This window comes from Halyomorpha halys, unplaced genomic scaffold, assembly GCF_000696795.3.
Source record: "Halyomorpha halys isolate HHAL.00 unplaced genomic scaffold, Hhal_1.1 Scaffold190.1, whole genome shotgun sequence".
NCBI classification, from domain to species: Eukaryota; Metazoa; Arthropoda; class Insecta; order Hemiptera; family Pentatomidae; genus Halyomorpha; species Halyomorpha halys.
Window position 1 is genome coordinate 735562 of NW_027105456.1, and position 22173 is coordinate 757734.

The following is a 22173-nucleotide window of genomic DNA, read 5'->3' on the forward strand; positions in this document are numbered from 1 at the left end:
GTAAGTATCATCGTATCTTTCTGTTTCTATAAACCACATGTTATAGCAATAGCAATTTAGTTGTACTAATATTTAATTACATAGTACACTATTGCAAGAATCTCTACCTTTTATTAATTTTTTTCCTAACCAGTTAATCTTAATTAATTAACCGGTTAATTTTATTTGTAAACAAATATAAACAACCAGTATATTTTAATGTTAATTTATTTTCTTCTTTCACCTTTTTTTTTTTTTTTTATTGTTTCAACACCATTTCATGTTTCAAAGAAGTTTTCTTATGTTTTTTTGTCTCTTTTATCATCCATCTAGTCATTTATCATTTTCTTTGTAGTTTTTATCTTTTATATTTTCTTAAAAAAAAAAAAAAAAAATATGAACTCATAGTATATTAACCATGTAAGGCCAGGCCGATCTAGTATCAAATAAAAAAATACGATGAGTCATTTTTTGGGGATTGTGCAAAAAAGTGAATTTGAATTCACAAATATTAGTTTAATACTTCTAGCTATTATTTTTCAATAATGAAAGGATTAAAAATAAAATAAATTAACAAATTAAATACATAATTTATTAACAACAACAACAATAATAAATAAATTAAATATATAAATAAATATATAATAGATTAGATACACATTTATACAATTGTTTTTTTTTAAATTCTGTAACAAAGGCATTGATTGAAGTTTCAGTCAGGTTTCGGTATGGTGTCAGTCCATTTAGTTAGTGAATAGGAAGTCGTCACAATACTTTGTTATTTTTGTTTCCTATGTTGTATTTGTTTTATAATTGTCATCAATTACAACAATTATGTACAATATAAATATTGTCATAAGACCATTTCAATAAAATTATACAAATATCACGATATGAGAGGAACTAGGTAGGGTCACTGCTTCATGCCCTTGACGTGGCCAGAATACGCCAACTCTTGGGCAGATCTTCCCCATCCGTGCCCTCCATGGTGGGCCTCCTGGGCGTATACGACCTGGTGTGAGTCGTGGCCTTCTTCTCCTCCCAGCAGTTTCTTGAGGCCGATGACGGCCGAAAGGAGAAGGGCCATCTTGCCGACGAGTAGGGCCTTACCAGCTAGTAGCGCTATCTTAGCGAAGGCCATCTGAACTAACCAACTGGCCATACCCGCGAAGGCCAACATCATCATCATACCGCCTCCTTTCTTCCCACCTCCACCACCGCCGCCTCCGAAGCCTCCGCTCTTTCGACCTGCAACAAGGAGGAAATGTTAATTCATAGATAATGTCCAACTTTATTTATAGATTATTTAATTAAATCATAATATATATGTAGTATCATATGGTAGATAATGAAGATATTATACATGTTTTTTTAATATCCCTAAACATTAAGAGTGTAATGGGACATTAGAGGCAAATCAAATGGTTATGACGTAATAAATAAAATAGTACTTGTGCATGTATCCATAAATTTGATTTTAATAATACAATGATTTTTACATTAAGAAAATAATAAAAAAGAAAAAAATCGTAAATCTATTTATATATACATCAAATATTAACTGCACGTTGAATTTTAAATCAAACAATTGAAAAATAAACCAGAATTATGCAAATATAAATTCTGAATACTACGGTTGTTTAAAATTAATTTTAATATAATTTTTACTTATAAAATTAAAAAAAGGAAAATAGACCCCGAAATGCATTGGATAACATGCCCAACCACATATGAGTTAGGTTAAATTTTATAGTTTTAATAGTTTATGATATGGATATATCGAAAAATTACTTCTTAAAATAGCGAAAATGCAATACTTAAAATATTAATAGATATTATATTGTTTATTATTATAGATACCGTCTAAAATAGAAGATAGATAGAATAATAAAGAGTTATATATTATATCAAAATTATATCTGCCAGATACTGCGTCTTCACTTTTTGATTTTTTTTTTTTCGACAGACAACATCAATTCTCCTAAAAATTTGATTTAATATCAGAATCGGTAAAACAAATGCACGCAATACGATTGGAAATACCAGAGTTATGTGAGCCAGATAATTGCTAACGAGATAAGGTCAAAAAATTAGAATGATATCACTAAATCAATTTCAAGTTCAGTAATAACAATAGAAAAAAAAGAGGACGTACACTGTTACCACGTATATACTTGCGAATTTAAGTGACGTCAGGTTCCCTGCAGCAACATGTATGGCTAATAGTACAAGAGCCCATGAGGAGAAAAAAGGCAGTTATCTCACACCAATTCATACTCATATAACTATGTATAATTAATAGTCAAAATTGATGAGTCTGCCAAGTATAGGTAGGGGAAATAAAAAATGGCGGCTGTTTCAAAGCGATAAAAAAAAAAATAATTTTTCATTCGGAGCTCTATATCTTAAAAAGTAGGAACAACACAAGAAAACCAAAGAGAACGTCATTTAAAGAAGAATAAATTTACTAAAATATGAGCCCTAATAGAGTTATTTACGTTAAAAAGTTTTCGAGATATAGCTCTTTAAAAAGCAACATTTCATAAAAATGTTGTATGGGACATGATATATGTATGAATGTTGCATAGTTTATGATGTCTATCTTCCTAGGAGTAATAGTTTACATGAAATTTGCTAAAATAAATTGATTTATAGTTGTATGTAGTTGTATTCATATGTGAATATCATAAAAACTACTACCCCTACGAAAATAAGTGTCATAAACTACTCTATAGTAAGTTGAATTTCCTTTATTTTGAGTGTTGGCAGACATATGTGCGTCTTATGGATCTAGAGATATATTTTTTCGAAAATCCAACATTTTATACGAACAACAAGAAATTAACATTTTCTAAGTTTATTTGGTCAAATATCATAAAATCTACAACTCCTAAAGAGATAAACATTATTAACTATTTTATAATAAATTTAAGCGCTGGCAGACATCTGTACGTCCAATGATTTCTGAAATAAAGTTTTTCATAAATCAAACTTATTGTCCAAACAACTATAAATCAATTTATTTTAGCAAATATCATGAAAACTACTATTCCTACGAAGGTGAAGTTCATAAACTTCTTTATAGTCCATTAAACTAGCTTTAATTTGAGTGCTAATAGACATCTGTACGTCACATAGTTTCTGAGATATAGATTTCTCAAAATAATAACTAACTACTAATCTTTCAGTAGATTTTTAAGAAATTTTGCTTTTTAGAAAGCTATATGTCGAGAACTATTGGACGTAAATAGCTCTTTTAGGTCTAATATTTCAGCAAATTTACTCTTCTTTAAATAATGTGCTCTTAGATTTTGTAGTATTGTTGGTAGTTTTTAAGATATAGAGCTCCGAATGAGAAATCAATGTTTTTTTTAAGTTTTTGAAACAGCCACCATTTTTTAATCCCCCTACCTATACTTGGCAGACTCATCAATTTTAGTAATTATACATATTTTTTATTGAAGTAATCAAAAATTGGAGTGAGATAACTGCCTTTTTTTCTTCTCGGCTCATGGCATACAAACATCATAGAAGCAGGTATTAACAATACTAAACACGTGGAAAATCATGTTTCAATTATCCCAGTGACTGAAACAAGAATAACTTAAAAACATTAAATGATTATGAATGATAAAAACTAACAATAAAAAATTATATATACGAAAAAAATTTAAATAATGGTAATGGAGATGTTTTGATTCGGCCATAAATTCTAATAATTTGAATAAAATGATTTGATAATTTATTACTGTTTTTAATTATAATATTATAAATTTCAATTTTAATTCTTACTAACGTTAGTAAATTTAAATAAATAATCTTTGCCAAGTAGTCTACTAACAGGTCTTAATCCGAAAATATTTAGGACAGGAACCTGTTGACCTAGAGTTATATCTACATATTTGCCTCCGTTTCGGTGAAGTAGTACTTTTTTTTTTTTTAATAGATAGTGTTACAGTTGAACAAACATTCATCATTGTTCTTAACTATTTATATGCCATAGTTCCCAATATTTATAAGGAATTTTATCATCACACCTAAGTATTATTTTTTTTTTTCTTTTTGGGTGGTCAGTGGTTTCGATTGGTAGCATAAATAAGATGATGTAGTTTAGGTTAAACTTCTTTTGAAATTTAATATATGAAATTTATTTTAGAAGGTAAATTTGTTGAATTTATAGGCAGCATTATTTCACCGATTGCTTAAATGTAGAAAGCATGGTTTATAAATTGAAATAATGTTGCTTTTAAATTTAACTTTTATTATAATTTTAAAATTATTATAACCATAAATAGTAACAAAAAACGCTTTACAACAGAGATCTTTTTCAAGAGGATTTTATACATATCAATATGATGTATATATCTTCATTGCAATGTATGTTATTATCCAGTATTAACCAACTACAATATGTTCGTATGAACAATATAATATTATAAAGAAAGTCTATTTAAAACACACAATTGGTAAAGCTGCACTCACTTTAAGTAAGGTTTTGCGTAATAAGAGATTACGTTTTCCTCCAAATGAACATCGCATCAGTTTAATGGGTTAATTTATTTTTAAGGCAAACCACGTCGAAGGTGATGTTTGCCTAGTTGTCTACAGGTGACCAACCTATTCTGACCATGGTTGAGGTCAAGTTTCATTTTGTGGGACCACCACTTAATGAAAAATTCAATGCCCCAAGGCCAGATTCGAACCGGCACCAACCTGGAACCTCAAAACGACAGCCCCTAACCCCTGAGCTACTGTGCGACCCTTAGTTTAATAGTTAAGATTCAACTATTTGTAAACTTGTATTATTTTTTAATTATTCAAGACCTCATAGCTAGGGCTTACAGGATCGGATGTTTCAGGCGAGTTTCGAATTTTTAATGGGAACCTGCACGTCTGAATCATTTAAGACATGGAAATTGGAAATCGGTTTAGCTCATCACCCAAAAAACTTTAAATTTTCCAAAAAACGGATGGACTAAACAGATTTAGTGCAGTATTTTTCAATATTGGAGCTCAAATTACTTGGAATATCACTGTGTAACATGGGAAATAAAATCTAAAAATAATCTAGAGATAATGAAATGATGAAATTATATATATATTTTTTTAGAAAATATGCAATGATATTCAAAGTCTCTCTAAATTTGGACATAATGGGATTAGCTGTGCGAAATATAAGTGTGCCGAGAAAAATACTTTTACACATTCCTGAGCTAAAGTAGTCTACAAAATTTGCATTGCATGAACCTTGCAATATTCACGTTAATTTTATCTAAATTAGATGAACGTTAATTCCGATAGAATCTAATTTAATTGATTTTAGAATTATTTTATACAAATTCATAACTTTCCTCTAAATTACAGTCAAATTACATGAGCCATTTTCGAATTATAGATGTGTCTTGATGGATTTTATCCAAGTACAGATTTAACCATATTCAGCCACGAAAAAAAATGTCGTTCCTTGATTTTTTATTTTTTTATATAATATAAGGCCATCAATAGTGATAGTGATGTTTGCCTATGTATACTGACTAAGCTTGGAAATATTCCTAATATTAATATAGTTCTACTGGAATATATTATATATTACCTAATATCAAAGCAATATTTAATATAAAGAAAAATATGAAGAAAATGAAATTTGATGTAATAAATAAAATTAATAATATATACTATTTTAGTACATTATTGTTTCCTTAAGGTAGTAATCAAATTTTTCTGGAATGTGAGGGCTATTTGTGTAGTTTAATAAAGTTGCCAAATTATATGGTTATTCGGTGTCTATCAAATGCTTACACTCTGTCAGTATGTGTTTAAGTGTTAGTGGTATGTTACACTGTCTACTGGTTGGTCTAGATGTTCTTGATTTTTTTTTTTTATAACTTTAATAGTTAATTAATAGTAACATTATATTATATTATATATCCTACGGTTCCATACGCGAGAAATTTAAATAATAACATTTTTTTTCTAATAATGGTGAGTACATTTAAAAATATAAAAGCTACAATTACTAAATATACCTACACATAATAAAGTGATTTGACAGGTAGTTTAAAAATCACGGGAAAAAAATATTAAACGTAATATATTTTTATAATATATACTTCATATTCATATTTTTGTAATATTTAATTCGATCCGGTAAAAAACGGGAAATATATTGCAGGAAACAGTAGTTATATAAAAAAAAAATATGATGGTAATATAATATAATATAATAGCAATAATATAAGAAGGTAGACATTATAATATAGAAATATTATAAATTTATTCATATAAGAAGATAACAAACATAGATGTTAGAAAAATGAAATAAATAAGGAAAGATATGTATTAAAAATCAAAGAGTTACTTGACCGAGATGGTCAGGAGTACGATGAAAAAGGAACAAAAAATAGTTAACCACTATTTAGTTGCTAAGGTTTCGGCCCACTCTTTAGGGCTTCATAAGGGTTGAAAAATATACAAAACAACGTGACAATGCATAATAAAAAGTAAACTAACGTTAAAAAATATGTTAACATAAGTGAAAAAATGAACAAAAAGAAAGAAAAATAGGTTTTTAAGTTGAACTTTCTTCTTCATGTCCCTCTGTTTATCAAAAGTTCAATGAACTGAACTCTGAATTTTTATTACTCTAGCGATTAGGTTAATTATATTTCTATATGTTGTTTATTGATTTTTTTCTGGATTTATTATGTCAACATAATGCTGTCCCATTCCTTCCGTACCAATTTTTATATTAACAAAGTCTTTTACATTTTTTATAATATAAATAGATTATGAATATTTTCCAATTCTTACACTCTCAGCTTTGTTTAAAATTTTTACTTATTTCAAATTATATTCATGCTTATTTTCTGAAATAATGCTGTGGTATTGATATCTTTTTGGTTTTAAGATAAATTCCTTTGGAACTTAGGTTTTTTAATTTAATTTTATTAAAAATTAAAAACCTTTTTTATTTTATTTATTGAAATTAAAACTGTGCATAATGATACAACAAGTGAATTTGAAGTAAGTTTATAAAGGTGTGATACAGGCGCGAAGAGAAACTACCCATTGGTAGCACTCTAATAACGTTTTTACATTAGCATGTCTCGTGGCCATCTTCTTTTTAGGTGCCTTGGAGTATTGTCAGGAATGGAAGAGGTAGTAAGGTCATAAACTAGTCGGTTTGGGTGGTCAGGGAGTTTATAATGGAAGGAGTGATATCTGGTTCGGGGTAGATCGGTTACATAGGGAACATTAAGGCCTTTATGTATGATTTTATTTGTGACAAAGTAAGGAGCATTGAGGATTTTACGAAGGATTTCGGATTGTAAGGATTGAATACGAGAGGAATTCGAAGGAATGATATCTGGTTCGGGCTACATCGATTATATATTAGAATAGGTTGAAATTATGATTCATATACAGATTATTGAAGTTATAAATTATGTTGAAATGAATCGTGATTCACTAAAACATTTTAAAGGGTGAATTTCGTTGAATAAAATAAGAAATCTATTAAGATTAAAAAAGTATAATAAGATTAAAGAAGTACGTGTCTAGTAGAAATATTGATAAGGATCTAGATTTCTCAAAAGACAGTACTAAGAAAGCAGTAATAAGAGACGGAGGAAGTAATACCATAAAGAAAGTACGCGAAAGGATCTCATTTTCTGGATGTTGCATTTAAAATATAAAATGCATTTTTTTTTTTTTTTTTGTTTGCTGAAGTAATATCTTTTTATTCCTGCATGAGTGCAAAGGTTCCTAACCCTAATGTATTAAGGAATGCAATTACTACTTAAATCATAAATTATAGGGTTACGAAAATACAAGAGAGGAGACAATTACAGCCTCATGATCTGATAGGATCAAGTTCACTTTCGCTACGAGAGCGCCCCAGTTGCTGTGACAATTAGTCTCCATCTTCTCATCCTTAATTTCGGGAACAGGTCCACTTTCTTCGGAGAAAGGACTCGTATCCTCATCCATTATACTGGAGGAAGGGTGACCTTCCGCGATGGGAACTGGAGCTCGTTCCGAAAATTGATTTACAGTGGGGAACTTCCACAGGATTCCAACTCTCACAGGATTCAAATTAGAATCCTTTGTCTTAAGACCGGATTCCACGGTGACAGTGATAACTAGCACAGTCATTACGACCGTGTAAAATGTGACGTTTGCTGTCTTTGTTGGACAGATTGTTTGTACAACTATCAACTATCTCTGCATGCGTGATACTTATCTGTCCTAAGTAGATGTTACTCCATAGCACTAAACTTATGTATAATTCATAAAATGTTATGTTACCTGTTTTCATTCATTAACTAAGTTAAGCTGTCAGCGAAGTAAGATAAATTTACTTGGGATGAGCAAGTACAGACATACTTTCTTACTGTTTAAATTATACTTGTTCGACAGATATCTATCACGTTGAAATGGACTACGCTGATATGATAAAAAAAGCTGCGTTTTTTTTTTTTTGAGCGACTTGACAAAATATTGACAAGATAAAGCAAACAAATGATTTTAGTGTTATCGGAGCTGTAATAAAAATAAAAAAAAAATTAAAACAGCCAAATATAGTTTGATAAAAACCATCCTAGTACTTAATACAGTAATTGCTACTTTTAATATTTCCAGCCAGCGTTTATGTTAATAATAACAGTATCAGCAATATTAGAGATGAATTAATTGATCAAAAAGGTTAAATCTTCACTTTAATAATAAACCTTCTTCTTTTACATTTTGCCCTGTGATCTACAACAGAATTAATTTTAATATGAACTTTTTTTAGAAAAAAAAATTAAATTGTATTTTAGGAAATTTTTCCTTTTCTAAACCTATATAGTGTTGTACATAGAAGGGGAGGGTGTGGAATGTACTGTGAAGTGACATCTATTCCACGTCTCTAAGTAAGTCAGGAATGTCCCTATAACCATTTCAAAACCGTTCCCTATTTTTGGGCTCATTTATCAGAATTTAACTGCTCTGTTTTAATAGTCATAATCATATAATAAAACACTAACTAAATATTTATCTCATATATGGATTATTTTTATATAAATATGATAATTATATATTAAATTTATTTTTGATCTCTTATTACTTTTTTTTCCCAACTTTAACATAAACAAATTATCAACGGAATAAAATAGACCGTATAACAAGCATGAACAGAACCGAGAATACTGAAAACCCGAAAAATCTCTAAAAATCTGAATGTAATAATATACAATGCCGTGATAAAAATCTGATATACGGTTGCGATAGCCGGGTTCTAACAAAAAAGAATCGAAAGATTTTTCGAAAAGTCCTCCGTACAACTACAGGAGTAATTCGGGCTAAGAACCATCACGCATGGTGTCGAAAACTAACAGTGTACTGCTTACAGAGACTGGTCAGTTAATAAATCCTGATTAATAAATGCAAGGAGGTCAAGAGGAGCGGGACATGTGGCGCGAAGCAATCTATCACAACGCTTACAAACAATGAATGCCAGTAAAGTTGGCAAGAGAGACAAAAAACCATATGGATAGACAAAATCTACAAAGATACAAAAGGGCTGCATACAGCAAAAACTGAAAAGCAAGAGGGGTTCGAAAGAGAAGGCTGGTTCGGACGGCCAAGATCTGAAGAGCCAAGGAAAAAAAACAAAACAAAAAAAAAACTGTTTTCGTTCTTTTACCATTTCACAACAGATTTCATATTTTTTATTTATTTTTTGAAATTTATAACTATACCCTAGAAATTATATCATTAAAATAAAATTAGAAATTGTTTTAAAAAATGATTTGTTCAAAATATTTCCATGCAAAGCAAAGTGTCTTCAGGAAAATCCACAAAAATAAAAACGTTTATCTTTGGAGGAGCAGTATTTTTGGTATTTGTTAAATATCAAATGCAATTCATAGTTGTTCCGACAAAATTTCATGTGCAAAAGTTATGTCCATATGCGAATATCACAAAAACTACTACCCTTACGAAGATAAGTATCATATACTACTGTATAGTTAGTTAAATTATCTTTATGTTGAGTGATGTTAGACATACGTAGATCTTCAGGTTCGTAAGATATATTTTTTTCAAAAATTTTAACCGAACAACTAGAAATTAATATGTAAGAAGATGGTCAGGGTTGCGGTCATGGGAGAAACAAAAATAGTAAACAGCAATAACATAACATAACAAAAACAGCAAAGCTATTCAACCGATTGCTTTGAACAGCCCTGATGAAGCCCTACAAAGTGGGGCGAAACGTCGGATAATAAATAGTTGTAAACTATTTTTGTTTCACTTTTGACCGCAACCTTGACCATCTTCTTATATATCAATTATATATACATGTAAACTATAAATTAACATTTTGTGAATTTATTTTGTCAAATATCATAAAAAAAATACTACTCCTACGATGATATACGTTATAAACTACTTTATAGTACATTTAACTAACTTTAATTTTAGTCCTGACAGAAATCTATACGTGGTTCCTGAGATATAGATTTCTCAATATAACTTTAGTAACTACTGATTTTTCAGTACATTTTTTATTAAATGTTGGTTTTTAGAAAACTATATTTCAGAACGTAAATTGTTCTATTAAGGCTGTTTTAGAAAATTAGCTCAATTTTAAATGATGTTCTCTTAGGTTTTGTAGTGTTGTTGGTAGTAAAATAGGTAAAATAAAATAAGATAAAAATAGGTCCAGATGAAAAATTAATTTTTTTAACGTTTTAAAACAGCAGCCATTTTTTATTCCCTATAAATATACTTGACAGACTCAGAAATTTTAAATAGTAATTATACATAGTTTTCATTATAGTTATCAGAAATTAGGGTGAAATGACTTCCTTTTTTTCTCCTCTTGGGTCCTTGTACAATAAGAAACGTTTTTATTTTTGCGAATTTTCCTGAAGACACCGCTGAATCAATTGTACACTTTAACCTAATTATGTGGTATGGTTCTTCTGCTTATGTGAATTATAATATTAAATGTTATATGAATAATTCATAAAAAATGTAAAGAAAGCGTGATAATTTTATTCAAAGGACCGTTATAGACTCGTGCTTCCTCATATGTTCTGCATGATGTTACTACTAGCCACAATTTTGTAAAATATAAAAAAAAAAATTAAATATCGAAAATTTAACTAATAAAAAACCCTGGCAAAAAAAATATTATCAGAAAAATTGGATTGAAAGTGGTCAAGTGAATATAAATTTTGTATTTCTATCTACACGTGCTTACCAAATCTACACTTTAGAACCATCAAAATTATGAAATTATCAATAATTATCATCGTATGATAATTTTACTATTTTTTTGATTCTGAAGCATACATTTGCTTCAGACAGAGGTAGATAACAGAAAAAGTCTTCAAAAAAATCATTTGATAAATTTTACTTCCAGCTTGACATAATATATTTGAGATAATTTAACATTTAATCTGTAACTCCTTAAAAAAGTAAAAGTTAACTTATGCCAAAATTAAAGAAAATATAGATGGTTATAAAGTTTGGTAAAATTCTATCTGTTCTCAAAAGTTAATCATGTTAATATTAAAAATATTACAATTAACTATTACTAATATTTATTATACAAATTAACAATATAGCTTTAAGTATCACTCGTAATCTGGACATATGGAGTTGAGGTTTGGGGCTCCATTAAACCTTCGAATTCCTCTCGTATTCAATCCTTACAATCCAAAATCCTTCGTAAAATCCTCAATCCTCCTTACTTTGTCACAAATAAAATCATCACAAGATCTACCCCGAATCAGATATCACTCCTTTCATTATAAACTCTCTAACCACTCAAACCCCCTAGTTTCAAATCTTGCATCCTCTTCCATTCCTAACAATCCTCCGAGGCGCCTGAAAAGAAGATGGCCACGAGAACAGTTAATGTAAAATGTCATTAGAGTGCTACCAATGGGTAGTTTTTGTACACGCCTGTAACACTCCAATTTAACTTAGATCAGATTTACTAAATGTATTATAATGTACAGTTGTAAATAGCAATAAATAAGTATTAAACAACAAAAGTATCACTCGTAAGGAGTTCATAATTTTCATTTTTTCAAAATCATTATTAGATGAAAAAACTATTTTAAATTAAACTCGTCCTTCCCCAATATTTCATGACAATATCTCGTCTTATTTTACCTTTAAAGGATTTACATATAGTAAGTCTTTGAAACAAATTACTTATATATTGACGTTACTGCTCTCAGCTAAACGAAGAAACGGGGTGAAATTAATTTCCATTATTTTAAAATAAATAATTTATTAAAACCGTGGTTTCTCAGTACTGTACCGTCTTTAGGGTCCTTTTTTATTATCAAGATTCATTGCTCCTATGGACATCTCCTTTAAATCCTGAAAATGCATATATGATATTCACCGTTGCCGACTTTCATTGACGTATTTAGATTATTGAACTGGGACTTTCTGGTGAGATATTGATGTATATTATAAGTATAATTATTTTATGGACAACGGTGAGGAAAGATTTGATAGAGAAGTTGATCAGAGCAATACAGCATGATAATGGACATAAAAAAAAAGACAATTGAAAAGTGAATAGTAGTTTATATTAAAGTTTTTGGAAAGTGCATTTCACTGAAGTAATTAAATTAATAACAGGAACTTTACGATAAGATTTGATGTTTATATACGAATGAATTACAATATAAGCAACGGTGAGAAAATATTTGATAGGAAAGTTTATCAGAGCAATGCAGTATGATAATTGAAAATAATGAACCCTTAAGGCGAAAGAGTATTTCGAAAAAAATGGTTAAAAGTAAAAAGATAAGATAAGATATGAAAGTATATAATATGAATTATTACATATGGTCTATATATACATGAATACCATAAAAGAAGTTCTAGTAAAGATTTGAAAAAAAAAGTTGATTGGTAAAATATAGCATTATTGTAAAGAAATAACCCGGGATATAGAAGTGTACTCTGAAACGTAGTTTTTTCAAAAACAATTCTAGCTTATTTTATAAGTTTCGGAATGATTTTACTGAAGTATTTGAATCATTGAATCTGAAAAGGCCTTGAAAAAAATTGCGAGCGTTGAGTCAGTTGAATCGCCCAATAGACAATACTAAATGATGAAATATAATTAGTTAAAACTTATTGAATACATTTTTTTAGAACTAATGGGTTAGGATGGGTATGGAGTTTGAAATCAAAAGAAGCATATCTGTTTTTGGCCAAATCTGCAACGAATGGGATGTTAAGGTCTTTATGAATGATTTAATTTGTAACGTAATGAGGAGTATTAAGGATTTTACGTAGACTTTTGGATTGTAAGGATTGGATGCGGGAGGAATTTGATGGTTTGGTTGAGCCCTAGAGCTCAATTCCATATGTCCAAATTGGTCTGATTATCATAGTGTACAATAATTTTTTGTAGTGAATGGGAAGTTTAGGGCGTTTGTCAAGTAAGTGTTGTAGCAATTAAAATCTAAGATATTCTTGTATGTGGATTCCAAGTAAGTCTCTTGTCAAGATGGAGTCCTAAGTATGCAATCTGTTCAACAGGAATACATTTTTAATTAATTAAGGTTTAGTATAAAAGGTAATGGAAGAGTCCAGAATAATGATTTCCCCAAGGCTTTGAAACTGGTCCCTCTCAACACTCAGTATCTACAAAAAATTATTTGTTGCATGAGGAATTGTTCGTTAAGTAATGGGCCAAAAGGAATTTTGAATGAAAGATCTAAATGGTCTTAAGAGTGATTTGCACGATCCTTTTACCCGAGTGACACGCTTCTATTGGTGCATATAATAATTTTGTTTGCAAGAGATATTTTTATGACGTAGCAGTCGTCTAAGTAATGAAAATCAGTGAATAAATCTTTTTTATTTAATTTTTTTTTAATTTAGTCATCTATGATTTCCGGGTCAGTTGTCAGCCAAATATCCCAAGCATTTGGCCTCTGCTCTAGTAACGGAAAGTTGTGAAGTTTATTTTAAGTTGAACAAGTATGCTTAAATCAGTGGCGTCAAGGAAAACAGGATTTTTGAGTAGGGTAAGATTTAAGCCATCTTTGGTTTTACAAATATCAAGTTTGTGATTTTTTATAAGTTCTGAAACCACATATACATATCACTTCCTCTCCTTATTTTACTGTATAATAATCAATATAAATGTTCATTTTCTCCATAGAACCATGCTGAGAGCAACTGACTTAATAAAAATCCAGGAAGTGAACCTAAGGATCATTATGAACTAGTCCTTGATGACGATAGTGGGTAGGCAGCGGACCAATGAGGTTCCAGATCTAGACTAATCTAGTCGTAGCTATTAGGAACAAGAAAGTGGTAAACCAGTTGCAAGAAGGACTCTCTCCTTGCCACCGGTCCTTCTACCTTTCGCGTCCTTTCTTTATGGTATTACTTCCTCCGTCTGTTATTCCTGCTTTCTTAGTACTGGCTCTTGAGGAATCTAGATCCTTATCGATATTTCTTCTAGGCACGTACTTCTTTACTCGAGATTTCTTATTTTATTCAACAAAATTCACTTTAAAATATTTTAGCGAATCACGATTCATTTCAACATAATTGATAACTTCAATAATCTGTATTCGAATCATTATTTCAACATATTCTAATATATAAACGATCTAGCCCGAAACAGATATCATTCCTTCCATTATAAACTTCCTAGCCAAATTATTATTATAAAATTCCAAACTCACTAGTATCTGACCTTGGTTCCTCTTCCATTCCTGACAATCCTCCGAGGCGTCTAAAAAGAAGATGGCCACGAGATCCCATCTTCTCTACACGTCTATATCACTCTATTATAACTGAGATTAAATTTACTGAATGTATTATAATGTACAGTTGTAAATTTCTAAAAAAAAAAAAAAAAAAAAAGCCTATTCTAGAGGTAAGTTCCTACCTAATTTAGGCTTTTTTTAGCCAATCATCGGCCAAAAAACTTATGCATTATCTCTGTCTGGGACCAAAAAATATATTTAAAAAATTTGTATATAACATATATACATGACTGGTGAGGTATTGATGAATTCTTAATAATAAATGCAAGTAAAGGAAATAGTGGTGATTTAGGTTATAAAATGAAATTTAAAAAATACCTTAAGTGTTTTTTTAAATATACATACATAACGCGTAGGAATATTTCATCAGAAAAACAATGTTGAAATATCCAGTAAATTTTTGAGTTCTGGTTTGGTTGAACATGGCATTGTACTGATACCGCGATTTAACAAACTTAGCAGTCAGAAATGGAGACTGTAAGATTTACGTTAATTATGAAACAATACGTTATTCTGGCATCTTAACCCCGTAGTAGTGCCCTGGGGTTTGTCCCCTAAGAGGTGTCCTGTGAGAATTTATCTCATAGTAAACGATTTGTATTATTTTTTTTGTATAATTGGATGCGATATTGACAAAAATCTTTACGATTACTTTCCATGCAATTCTAAATTGAAATTTGAAGGCAGAAGTTGTCAAGGTGAATGAAATGCTCAAGTGAGAAAAAATGTCACGTTAGGAGTGCACTGGTGAGAGAAACGCTCAGTTTTACCGTTTTGTATTGGTATTGGTGGAGAGGTAACATAAACAAGTGCAATAAAAAGATAAAAAGGTTAACGTAAGGTAGACAAAACTCTGTTAATATACTACGTACAAACTAAGAAGCAATAGCTAAATTAGTTCATGTCTAATGGTTACGAGTGCATGATGGACGAATGCATAAAGAGTGTATTTCCATAAAATGGATATATACAAAAGAGAGTGAATAATTGGCCACGAACGGTAGTAAAGTTGAGTTTCAAAGTTACCAATAACAAATTTGGAGATTCAAAGAAGACGATTGGAGATAACCAACGAAAAGAGGAGAGAAGATCAAATACGCAGGGATGAGGGAGGAGCTGTTATGAAAGGGCGAAAAGATGTCCTGGAAGTCCTTAGTCTTTAGCATATAAATGAATGCTGACTCTGAATATAAAAAAAAAAAAGGGAATGAAGGTGGATCCTGTGGATGTATTTTAGTGAACTAGGCTTGACCAGCAAAGCCTCAAGCGCATGTTCCAGTATCCTTAAAGGAAAGAACAATACTCATTATGAAAAATGTTAGTTTCGAAACTACAATATTTTGTTGAATAGCTTATAACTCGTCTCAAAGAGATATGTTGTCTTTTAAATATCAAAATGAAACGAATCTCAACACTTGGTAACCTATAGCGTCAGCGTACCTCAGGAGGATAAAATTCTGTGACGAAACTGTATGAAATATCATCACTACATTAATCTTTAAGCTTTGGCCTATGAGCCCTAAGATATCCTCTGGAATAGACCGCTAAGGTAACAGTGTCTTCGATGGGTAAGAAACGATAAATATTATCACCAGAGGAAAGAAATTATTTATCTTCAGATGAAATATCCCGGAATCTGGACTCAGCTTATTGGAGATTTCTTATAATTAGTCATGTTTTGAAATGAACTTACGTACAATACCTAAACTGAGCATATATTCATAGAGGGTCCCATGAAATTGCAAATGTACTAGTGTGATATCAACAGTTCTGTTGTAAAATGATAAATATAGTACCAAACGCCAGTTATCACTTGATTATTTCGATAGAGATTTTGAATCTGTTGAAAGATGGGTAAGTCAAATTTATACTATAATTGTTAAAGATAAAGAAAATTTTAAATAACAAATAATGATAACTGAAATGATTAATTTCATACAAGGAGTAATAAATCCGTAAATAAATGTATTTTTTTAAAATATGAAGGAAATGGTTGGGGGTGCTGTCAAAAATAAAAATAAAATAGTTAACAATAAAAAATATTTATTTTCTGACGTTTTTCCTCGATTCGTAGGGCATCATCGGTGTTAAAAAAGATGGAAAAAAAAACAATATAACAACATAAATATTTTGACAATATAGGATTAGATCCAAAAAACTAAACTAAGATAAAATTAAAAATTATGCAAATACACGTGAAAAGAACATTATATAAAAATGAACAAAAAGAAATAAACATTAGATGTACAATAAGCATAAACATAAAAAAATATTTACATTTTTTTTTATGTAATATTTCCAATATTATTAACTTACATAGTCAAAATAGTTATGTTGTTATATTGTTTTGTATCCTATTAACTCTGATGAAGCCCCACCAAGTTATTAACTATGCCGACGTTTCGGCAGATTAATAACTGTGTACTCTCGATCATCTCATTTATATTTTGAAATTATTTTTCGTATTTTAAAATTTTACATAAATGATGAAATTACTATTGATTCTATTCAGTCAGTGTTTAAGTCTAAAAGTTAACTGTTTCATTCAAGTGGTAATCTTTAGTTAAAGAACATAATATGTGTATATATATGCGTGTGTAATAATAAGGAGGATATGAAAACATGCTTCATTTAATAGATAAGCGTTCCGTTCAGAAGGTACATAAAAAAAAAAAAATAGGGGTTCGTGTATTGCAAGAAAAAAAATTTAATCGATATTTAAGATAGTAAATACTAGAATAAGTTATTTTTTATGAGAAATGTGCAAAGTTTTCTAATCAATAATTTAACTATAGTAACTATGATTAGGTATCGATAATCTATAGAAACTTTCCTTGGCCAAGGGAATTCAATTTGTACCGTGTATTTGTGTAATATAATATGGAATAAGTAATATAATATTTAGTATCATGTAAAGTACTGTAATATATAAATAAATGAGTAAATTTCGATTTCATTCTATTATTTTTTTTTTTATTATATGCAAGAGCGTTGAGGCGCTAGGTTAGAGTTAAGAGTATGTTCATTTGTCTATCCTTTTGTTTGTATATATTTTAAGAGTTTTTTATTTTATTTCACTTTTTTTTTTTTTTTTTATTTTAGTATGTATGAGATCATTTATCAATATTACCTATTGCCCACAACTGTGTGGCAGATTGTAATATCTATCAATAAATAAATCTATCAATCTTGAAAAAAAAAAAAAAAAAAAAAAAGAGTTAAGAGGGCAATACCGACTGCTGGGAATTAATTTTTTTTTTTTTTAAATCTTTAGTAAAAATAATATTTCGGAATAAATATTATATATTTTTTATGTTACCTAATATATCTTTTTTAAACTTTTACTAAAAAGAAGGATGATGCAAAACTATTAGAGAGAGAAATACTTTATTTATCTATGCTGCCTAAATACATTAGGTTGCTATCTCACACAGCATACTTATCAATCCGTAATCGGACATATATAAATTACACATACATGGTATAATCAGAAAAAAAAAGAGATACAATAATAAGATATAATAAACAATTCTCCTCCCCCCTACAGTTTCCTTTTACAATCCATTTCGGTCTGTACAACAAATACAAATGTTTTAATTCATTCCTATTTTTTTTCTCATTCCTGCTCCTCCAATTTCACCCTTTTACAATTTTTCAATTCACCCGATCAACAAATTCGCTCTCCGGAATTCACCCTCCTAGATCCTCTTCAGTGACCCGCTAAACAAATTCAATATTAGACGGTAATGTAAGATCAGACCATCATTCATAGTCACAGCAGTAAATCAGTTTACCAAGAAAAAAACAAATAGATACATTTTACGAGAATAAGACTAACACTAATTAAATTTGACTAATTAAAATAATGAAGATGATTTATTTATAAATCGATACAATATGAATTACTGATGTTATAATTACTTTCTTTTCTTTTTTTTTGTTTTAAAACTGTTTAGGTGAAGAAAACTTCCTATTTGAATATAAACTATTCTATATTTGTATCCCATACACATGTACTATTGTATCATATGTATCAATTTTTTCAATTTCCATTTCGAAATATTGTCATCTATACACATAATGTATAAAAAAAAGTATAATTACATTATTTAAATTAATGGTATTCACAGTGGAACGGGAGCCTTCCATCAACGTTTTGGTCTATCATTCATCTCCCCCCTGGACGTTAATACGTCGGTTCATAGTTCATTAACGTTTTTTGATTTGTTACTAAGTCAACCCATCTGAATTATATTAACCGAATACAGTTCTCTCATTTATCGTTGTACTTAGCCTTATAAATTCTATGGCTAACTCATAATTTTTTTGTTCTAAATATTTTACTAATACTTTATTTTCAAAAACCTTAAGACGTTGTTCTTCTCTTTGTGTATGAGGCCATGTTTCGTATCCGTGAAGAACAGTGATAAGGATAACATTAATTTGTACTTTATAATGTTTTATGTAAACGAAATGGGAATTAAATGGAATGTATATCATTAATTGAGTTGTGAATGATAAGACTGGGAGATAGTAGGTGGTGAGTGTTGTGGGTCTGGTATCTTCAGCTCTTTAACCCACATAGTCGTCTTGCTCATACATGATCAAATCAAATTAGACATTTAACAATAACGTTTTCTTTAGTAAAGTGAGGTTTTGTAGGTAAATGTAATAATCAGAATAATAAAAAATAAATATTGCGTATATATATTAAATTGATATAAGTATAGTGTTTTTGATATTTAGTATTTTGGAACTATTTTTTCCTAATCTGAAATCCTTAACGATTCGATACTCTTTTAAGTCTACATGATGACAATAAACCTTATAGTACTCAGTTGAAAAAATAACAATGAAGTTAATACTCCTATAACATAAAACCTAATAAGCTTAAGAACATTGTAATTAATCAATTTCATATTTAAAAATGATTAAAACACTTCGATATATTAGAAGAATATTTTATCGTCCAAATTACATTGAATTTTAATAAAATAGATAAGATGTGACAATTCATCGTAAAAGTTTATCGAGTAGTAATCAATGAGTAATGTTAACTATCATGCTAGATCTGATGATATGACCCTTAGGGCCGTCCGTAGCTCAGGTGGTTGAGGTACAGGTCTTTGCTACCTGGGAACTTTAGCGACGCCGGTTTGAATCCGGCCTGGGGCGTTGACTTTTATTCCTTGAAAGGCTGTCCCACAAAAACAAAAAAAAACTGAGCTCTTAGTACTCGTAATCCTAATCTATTTTTGATAACCCTCCAATATGCATAAAACAAAAATGTCTAACTGTAAAATCGAAGAATATTTGTAGTTGGGCTAATAAATCGATTATAAAATCTATACAATTAAAAAAAAAATTATATTTATATTATTTTAAATATTGATATCAGAGCTTTGAATTTATATGAGTTAATGAATTAGTTTCCTTTGTTTGGCTAATGAATAAAATTATAAAAACTGTGCCTTTCTCTTAGAAATTTATTTCTATTATAATTTTTTTATGATAATGGATTTATAAAGATTTTTTTTAAGTTTGTTATTATGAATTGATTTGTTACCTTGAGCTTCTTGTCCAGGGAAGTTAAGCCTCAGACTTCTGGAAGAGATGAATGTGGTGACCTTGTCAGCAATCATCTCATCCAGAGCCGACTCTTTCTCCTCAGCATCCTTCGGCAAAGAGGCCTCGATCTCTTCGGAGGATGGTTGTGTCACATTGGGGACCGCATTCGGGGCGAGGCTGATGTAGTCATTGATGACCAGTGGACCACTCCTGAGGGCCCGATCCAGAAGGGTCACAGCCCTCAACCTCAGGCAGGTCCCCATCTCCGAGAGCCTTCCACACTTCTCGATGGCCCTCAAGGTCTCCTCTTCCCCAAGGGCGGAGGACAGTGTCCCGATGATGAGGAGTACGTATACCGGTCGCATTCTGCTATCTGGGCTACTGGACGTGAGAACTGGTTCTTATAGCCATTCCCCCCTCCGCTCGCTGGTTCATTAGCTACTAACCACTAGTTTGTGGTCCTGCAGCTACAGCCCGCAGAAATGTATTTTCTATTATCCATAATTCCAGGAAAATGTATCCCTAAGATACATAAGTCATCAATGACATTGATCAGTGATATCATGACCGATCTTGAACCTCTGTCACTGCATAATTGCTTCTCTGTTAGTATGGTTACCAAAACATGAAATTCCCAATCTGATTTGATGTAATAAAATTACGTCCAAGATTAATACCATTGAAATAGTTTATTGTAAATTTGAAAAATTTTGCCAAATACATATACAACAATGAAGATAACATGTAGAGACCCACGAAAGCATGTGGATACTATAGTTGTAAAAATGTAAAGAAATAAAATCTTCTTTTTTCAGTAATAGCAATATTCAATATATGCTTTTTCCTTCCCTCCTCTTTCAGCAATATAAGAATAGAACATTAATGAAAAAATACAGCAAGTATGTAAATAAGTAACTTCGTACTTGTTCTAACTCTTTTTTAAAAAGTTGATGTTTACTAAAGAGAGAGAAATACTTTATTCATCTATGCTGCCTAAATACATCAGGTCGCTGTAAATACATCAGCGTACTTATCAATCCGTAATCGGACATATATAAATGGTATAATAAGATATAAAGAAAACAATTTTTTTTCCCTACAGTTTCCTTTTAAAATCAATTTCGGTCTATACATAATATACAAATATTTCAATTCATTCCTTTTTTCTTTCCCATTTCTGCTCCTCCAATTTTACCATTTCATAATTTTTTAATTCACCCGATCAACAAATTCGCTCTCCGGAATTCACCCTCCTAGATCCTCCCCAGTGACACGCTAAACAAATTCACTATTAGACGGCAATGTGAGATCAGACCATTATTTATAGTCACAGCAGTAGATCAGTTTACCAAAAACAAACAAATAGATACAACAAAACAAATATGAATCCTTTGCAACTGTCACTTTCCAAGTACAAGTACTTTCCTTCTCCTTACTTGCCCATTTTTTTCCCCAAAAAGTAAAAATTGTTGTGTTTGTCATCTATTTTCACGTCCTTAAATTTATACTGGGCGCGTTGATTCCCCTATCACTTTCCCCCCGCTACTACAAGAACGAGATAAATACTTTTTTTTGGTCCAAGTCCTACATTGAGGACCTATACGGCCCCAGGATGAAAACGTCAACATTTTTACTTTGGCGCCACTGAAAAATATATATTGACAGATCCAGGAGGGAATCGAACCCACAACTCTCAAATCCAAGCGCTCTTGAACCTCGCCGCTGCTCGCTAAGCTATGGAGAAACTCATTTCTAAGTATACTTTTTATACTAGATATATACATATATACTTTTTCTAGGAATATATTTATAAAAGTATGGA

The 22173-nt window shown here is 30.2% G+C and overlaps 1 protein-coding gene across 1 annotated transcript; it reads right to left on the reverse strand.

Annotated features, from left to right (window-relative positions):
- Positions 1 to 668: 668 nt before the first annotated feature.
- LOC106679275 (uncharacterized) lies at positions 669 to 20716 on the reverse strand. Its single transcript, XM_014418341.2, has 2 exons — positions 20350 to 20716; positions 669 to 1227 (listed from the first exon to the last, which is right to left on the reverse strand). Exons 1-2 carry the CDS (start codon positions 20714 to 20716, stop codon positions 893 to 895), a joined length of 702 nt encoding a protein of 233 aa, XP_014273827.1. The 3' UTR covers positions 669 to 892.
- Between the last annotated feature and the right edge of the window lie 1457 nt (positions 20717 to 22173).